Raw genomic sequence first — 6,726 nt, forward strand, 5'->3', positions numbered from 1 at the left:
CGTGTGCACAGACGAGGGGAGAAGGTGCACTGGCTGTGTGTGTGGGGATGCCATTGTCTCACAGAGGGAGGGAGGGATGCGTGCCTTCAGACGACATGGCGGGGGCAGTTGAGCCACTCCCATGCATCCCTGGTGCTCAGGGCCATTGCCAGAGTGCTCCCTCTGGGAGGAGCGCCAGGCTCGCAGGCTGAGAACCCGGTCCTCTTAGGCTGAGAGCTGAGGGCAGGTGCAGCCCCGGTCTCACAGGGTTCTCAGGTGGACGTGATTCGCACAGCCACTCGTTCAGCAGACGTTCGTCGAGCATCATCTGTGTGTCGGCCACCGTGCCGGGTGCTGGGAACGAATATAAGTAAGCCCAGTTGCTTGACCCTCCAGGAGCTGAGGCTGTGGAATAAACTGTGAGGAACATGATGGAGGTAGCGTGTTGTCTCCAGGACACTGGTTTAGGATCAGTGGAGACTTTCTTCTGGCTCGTACGAGTACGCATGCCTAGTGCGTAGAAGTGGCTGCCAAGAGAAAAGTCAAAGGAAAAAGAAAGATCGCATGGAACCTGACCACTCATTACCCTATTAACCTTTTGGAAGTAGCCTTCAACTTTATGTATGTATGTAAATAACACCGCATAGCAAAATTTGGGTCAAATATTAGAGACCTGCCATCCAGGCAGTCAAAGCTCTGGAAACTCCGCCAGTGCTGCCTCCTGGTCTGGAAGCCTCTGACGGTCTCCTCCTCAGAGATCCTTTGCCTCACTCTGGCCTGAGGGAGTCTGCAGTTCTTGCTGGGAGGGATGTGAGGGGAGGAAGACCAGATGGGCCACTTTTCCATTCAAAGGCTTGCTCTCTCTGTATGAACTCATTTGTCTTCAACTTAAAGCTGGTGCTTGTGACTCTCAATTAGTTGGGATACATTGGGAAGAACAGCTCATCTGGAATTTGCAAGAACCCCTGCCCCCTGGCTTTGTGTGGGGGGCGGGGTGAGGGAGGCGTCATCCTGCAGAATCCTGTGGTTGGATCTAAATGAGTTGTTTCTCAGTACTAGCATAAATTATTATTCAGTGAGCATTAAATAGTGGTAAGTAGGAATCGAGACCCTTTTTAGTACAACACCTGTTTTAAGGATAAGACAAAACAAGCACTGGCGAGGCAGGTAGCTTCTGTGACTGTACCGACAGTCTGGGAATTCTCAGAAGTTCTGGTCTGCTGTGCTCACATTCTACCAAGTTGTCAGCACAGTTGGCATATCTCATTTCCTGATTTGGGGCTTTCTTAGAAACAGCTTCAGAAAAGGAAAGGTCCAAAGACCGAGAGGAATGTGCTGTTTTGCCGGCACCCTGTCATTGCCCACTGTGCGCTCCTGTGTAGCTCAGTGCCGTGTGTTTATGTGCTCAGTGAACTTCGTGTATGAATGAATGAGGGAGTAAATGAATGCATGAATCTAGTTGCTGAGTCAAGCCAGTGTCCTGTTAACAGAAGTTTTCTGTCCTCGTTAATTGCTCTTGTTTTTGTCCTTCCTCAGTTGGAATTAACGACCTCTGGAAAGATGCCTTTTATGTTACCAGGACAACAGGGCCAAGCTCCGAAGGCCATCCAGCACCCCTGGTAGTCAGTAAGCTTAGTCTACGGTGGGCGCTGATGGAAGGCCAGGTGGTCCAACTCGAGGACACCACCCCCAAAATTGGCCGTGGGGAGCTGCGAAGATTCCTCTCTAGGATAAAGTTTGTTGATCCGCCCCACCAGGTGAATCTCTTCTGAAAGATACGTTTGATTACTCCTAAGGGTTTGGGGCAAATGCTACCAACTCCAACTTTGTTCCCTAGAAAGTAGAGGGGAGGAGGAGCCTTCTTGGTTAGCTGGGTGTCAAGAACCAGTTGTTCGAGAGCGGCACTGTTTTCTTAGGGTGCTTGATGACCATTCAGAAATGGTCCTCAGTTGTTTTTAGCTGGGAATGGTACCATCCCCCTTAGGAGACACTTGGAAATGTGGAGTCATGGTGTCTGTTGTCTCAGTGACTGAGGGGTGTGGATATGACTGGTGTTTTCTGGGTAGGGGCTAGTGGTGCTAACATCACACAGCACAGGGCAGTTACATTCTCCGAAGAACGATCTTGCTCAAAATGCTAACCTCCCAGCCCTCCAATACTGTGTGGTCTAGTTCAATGTTCAAGAGTTTATCATGGAGAAGAACAGTCTCTGGATCTTTCTGGAAGGACTTACGAGCAATCAGGGCTAGATCAGAGGACAGAAGATAGAGAAATAGCCTGACCTTTGGGTTTCCTCCATTTCTCTGTCATGAAAAAAATGAAAGTCGTTGATACCTGTACTCTTTCCCCTAGATATAGTCCGATGGAATCTTCCGTTTCAGAAGAAGTGAACAGAGTGATACTGTCTCTCTCCCGGCAGCGTCAAGTCAATTCTTTGGCGAGAAGGAAGACTTCAACCTCATTTCACCACCTCTGCGTGATTGTTGCAAAGCACTTTGGAGGGTGTGTTGGAGTTCTCTGATGACGGCACGATCCACTTGGCTGGGGATCTGAGCTACCTTTTCAGTCCCTGCATTAACCCCCTCTAGGCACTCCTTGGAGAGTTTGGAAATGTGAATCTTATGGTTTATTTTTTGTGTGTCTAATTTATGAACTGCTGCTGGGAAATTCCGGTGAGGTTCTTCCCTGGAACATTTTGTTTTGCGTTATGCCACATGTATGTACGTATTGGTATTGTGAAGAAATCGTTTCTAGATCTGTTCTAAGCTCCAGGGACCCAGTTTCTTGTTCTTCTGAAATACACCCAGTTTGTCTGGTTGTTTTGAGACTTCCAGGTGCCCTGCCTCTGATCAGGGCCACTCGTCCTTTCCCTCCGTGTTCTCTCACCACCTGTACCTTGGCTTATTCGCCATCCTAGCGCCAGGGAGACACACAGACAGTGGGAGGGTGGGGGAACGATCTGCACATTTTCATCTTTTATCTTCCATAGCCTCCCACCTCACGACCTTTCCATCTCTACACACGTGGTGACCGTCCCCACCACCACATTCCTCTTGGAAGGGGAGCAAGAGCAGCAGAGTCTGTGGGCAGCCCCTGACATGGTCCCTGTGCTATCGTGTGGTCCTGATTGGCCTGCCCATCATGACCTTTTCCCTGCAGTCACTTCGGAAGTGCTCGTGTGTGTGTGTATTGCCCTAGGTCTGTGAAGTCAGGAACTATTCAGGCAGGTAGCCTTATCCCTGCCTCATCTCCACTCTGCTCTCTTAGCATCTCCTATGAGCTGTCCTCTGTACTGCCTCTCATTTGCCCTCTTTTATTTTTTTTATTTTTATTTTTTTAAGATTTTATTTATTTGACAGAGAGACAGCCAGCGAGAGAGGGGACACAAGCAGGGGGAGTGGGAGAGGAAGAAGCAGGCTCTCGGCAGAGGAGCCTGATGTGGGGGCTGGATCCCAGAACGCCGGGATCACGCCCTGAGCCGAAGGCAGACGCTTAACTGCTGTGCCACCGAGGCGCCCCTGCCCTCTTTTAGTCAGAGAGATTTTTGCTTTGCTTGCATGAGAGCAAAGCTGTTTCTGGAGTTTTATTCTTGCTCCTCGAGTCCCGTATGCAACCATTTCCTTCCTTGCAGAGCCTTTGAAGTGCTGTATTTTGAGAAATTGCCTATGTAAATACTCTTTTATAATTGCTTAAGTTCTTTAGAATTATCTCTAGTGCTTACTTCTCCCTTCTTCCATAAATATGTTACTTCTATTAAGTTCTCTCCTAAACTTCTAGGTCATTGTTTATATAGCAGAAAATCCCACGTTAGCCAGTGGAGAACTGCTTTTCTTCTTGAATAATTTTGATAGGTCATACCCGAGTGCAACTCAGGTTCTGTCTTTACTTGGGCCTGTATCTTTTTAGCATGTATTAATAAAGGGAGTCCAGAAAAATTTAGAGATTACAGAAATTTAGGGATCCCGGATTTGAAGGGATGTGTATTACTTGCCCAATGGTAGGCATTATGACATAGCAGGAGATTGGTAGCAATAGCAGATTGGCCTGCCACATTTCTAGGCACTCCCTTGCCCTTAAGGCCCTGAAAGCAAATTCGGTTTCAACACTTTGGGAAGCATGTGTGGGTCCAGCTTTTTGTAAACTTGGGGGGACAATTAGAGGATATCCCAGAGGATAGGGATGATTCTAGATTCACTTCTAGAGTTTGAATCTGCTTGGGTAGAAGAGCCTAGGATCTGGTTTGGTCCGGTAGAGGATTCTAAGGACTAATTCATAGTTGACTGAATAGCTACAACTTGACTTGTGGTCCTGTGGCCCGGGCTGAGCCAGCTACGCCTCACCCTCGTTCTTCACCGCGTTGAGGCTTTCTGGGAAGGCCACGTTAGGTAGAGGGGTAAAACGCAAAGTCGTTTACTGAGGGCCCGATCTGGGGGGTGGGATCCTCTTGGGCAGAAGATGGTGTTTATGCCGGGTGAGTCCCAGAAATCAGTGGAAGCTAGAAGGGCATCAGTTCTTAAATTCTTCACGGTGTGTTTACAAACTAACTTAGCGTAGATTGTTTTGACTCTGGTAAGTTTGAATCCATTTTTGCTAGACACAGGACAGGCTGTAGTTTTCCCCTTCCTCCTGCAGCCCGGGCAGAGGGTTAGAATGGTGGCCAAGGATTGCAGAAGCTTCATGTGACCAGCGTGGGTGCTAGTGTGTCAGGTGTGTCCCTACACTTCCTTCTCCTTGTAGGCATCCATCCAAGCAGACATCTAAGATAGGAAGAGCTCCTTCCTTCCCCCACCCCAGCAAGGCCAGTGTGACGCCACTTAGGGATAGCTGTGACTTGTGCGGGTACAAGGATCTTCCTTCTCCCGAGCTCTCCTCCTCACTATCTTTACAGCCCCTTCCACCCTAGACAGCGTCCCCCCCAGCCCCCAGATGCTCTCTCCTCCCCCTCCCAGTCAGGTATGCTGATACCAACCCCCTTGAATGTGAATGGCTACTTTTATTGCCCATACTACAGAAGAGCCAGCTGGTATAACGTCAGGAAGCACTATTTAAAATGTGAATTGTTGCAGAACAAATAAATACAATGTATAGGAAACACATTTGTGTCATTCTCATTCTTCTCAGCCTTCATGATGGTTTGTTTTCCCTTACGGCAAAGAGGAAGGACAAGTGGGTGGATGAGTTGGAGTTCCAGAGAGGAGTGTATGCTGTGGCCTTGTTCATCAGGGAAGTGCCCCTTACCATAAATCCCCTACGAATAACTTCAGTGGACCATTTCTGGAAGCGGACCTGTCCCTCCATGCTGTGGGGGCCTTCTCGTGTATACTAGTCTGCTGGTGGCTTCCAGGTTAGTATTTAAACTTCCACTGGGTCCCTACTATGTGGGTGCAGGGCACTGTAACAGGCAGTGTGGAGGACATCTGTCCCACATGTCCACTCTCCCAGGAGGGCCTTTGTCTCCCATTCTGTGCCTTCCAGGAAAATTCAAGTGCACCATGGAAGGCTGAGCCACCATGACTACCGAGTTGCCCACCCGCATTCCTCCAGATCCCAGAGGACTAGACGGGTTAACCCCTAAAGGGCAGGAACTGGATTTTACTTCTCTTTTCATCTCTGCTGCAGAGCCCAGAACCTGGCACATAACAAGCAATCAGTAAAGGAGAGGGGGTGATCCTGAACGCGGGAGACAGGCGGGTGGTGAAACGAGACACGGGAAGGGAAGGGAAGAGCCGGGAAGGAGGCGGGGCAGTGGCGCCCGGGCACTCACCCGTTTGGACCTGCCCCGCGCTTTGCGATACTCTTGTTCCGTGCCTGCGAAAACCAGNCGGGTGGTGAAACGAGACACGGGAAGGGAAGGGAAGAGCCGGGAAGGAGGCGGGGCAGTGGCGCCCGGGCACGCACCCGTTTGGACCTGCCCCGCGCTTTGCGATACTCTTGTTCCGTGCCTGCGAAAACCACGTTCTAGAGACAGACTGTGGCTTCAGTACGTGTTGATAGCAAACGAACATGTAAGGTTGGGTTCAGCCTGCCCTCCAAACCCAACTACTAGCACGGTTCTTCCTCTACGGATGCCCCAGCCGCCTCCTCCTTGAGCCTTTGGCTGGGTCCTTGCCGAAATCCCTTGTGGTGTAGCTCCGAGTAGAAGTCAACTCCTTCCAAGAGAGAGCGGACGGGCTGCTGGCGGTGCTGGTGGCAGCTGGTCAGAGGACCCCCCGTGGGGGCCGCGCAGGACGGCGGCTCCAGGAAGCTCTGGTGATGGAGCGGCAGGCAACTCAGCTTTCCTTTGAAGCCCTTACTGTGCTTCCGCTGGAACCCCAGCACCAGCTTGGTGTACATGTTTAAGGTGGTGACCGCCGATGCCATGCAGCAGCTGAAGGAAAGCCAGGCCGTGCTAGGGATGAACCAAAAAAATGGACGGTCAGAATCTGACCCAGGTACAGGTCCGAGGGAAGAATTCCGCGATCCCTTCCTCCTAGTAAACGAGGCTGCTGCCCCTTAGGGATTCAGGGACCGCCCGATGCTCCTTTCCACCGTGCTGTGGGGAAGCTGTGTGCGCCAGAGGCCTGAATTTGGTCTGTCTTGGTGGGATATGTTCTGCTTTGTAGTCAGAGAGAATGACTCTTGAGTGTTGCAAGTCAGACTAGGAGTTTAAAAGATTCATTTGCACTGGATCGATTAGTCGTCAGCACTCTGCTCTTTTATTCCTGGTGTGCCTTTTCTATATACATATAACATGCACACACACACACA

General features: G+C 50.3%; 2 protein-coding genes across 2 annotated transcripts in view; one reads left to right on the top strand and one right to left on the bottom strand.

Moving 5' to 3' along the window:
- Positions 1-5,071, top strand: part of FAM234B (family with sequence similarity 234 member B) — a 33,767-nt gene extending 28,696 nt beyond the window's left edge. Inside the window, exons 12-13 of the mRNA XM_019798303.2 lie at positions 1,516-1,736; positions 2,332-5,071. Coding sequence (XP_019653862.1) covers positions 1,516-1,736; positions 2,332-2,337 — 227 coding nt within the window. The 3' untranslated portion in view covers positions 2,338-5,071. The remainder of the gene's footprint in view (positions 1-1,515; positions 1,737-2,331) is intronic.
- A 736-nt stretch (positions 5,072-5,807) lies between these two features.
- The window catches only part of GSG1 (germ cell associated 1), a 22,149-nt gene continuing 21,230 nt past the window's right edge, over positions 5,808-6,726 (bottom strand). The window contains 1 exon segment of the mRNA XM_034645323.1: positions 5,808-6,367. Within this exon segment, the coding sequence (XP_034501214.1) occupies positions 6,022-6,367 (346 nt within the window). The 3' untranslated portion in view covers positions 5,808-6,021.

This window comes from Ailuropoda melanoleuca, chromosome 16 (assembly GCF_002007445.2).
Source record: "Ailuropoda melanoleuca isolate Jingjing chromosome 16, ASM200744v2, whole genome shotgun sequence".
NCBI lineage: Eukaryota > Metazoa > Chordata > Mammalia > Carnivora > Ursidae > Ailuropoda > Ailuropoda melanoleuca.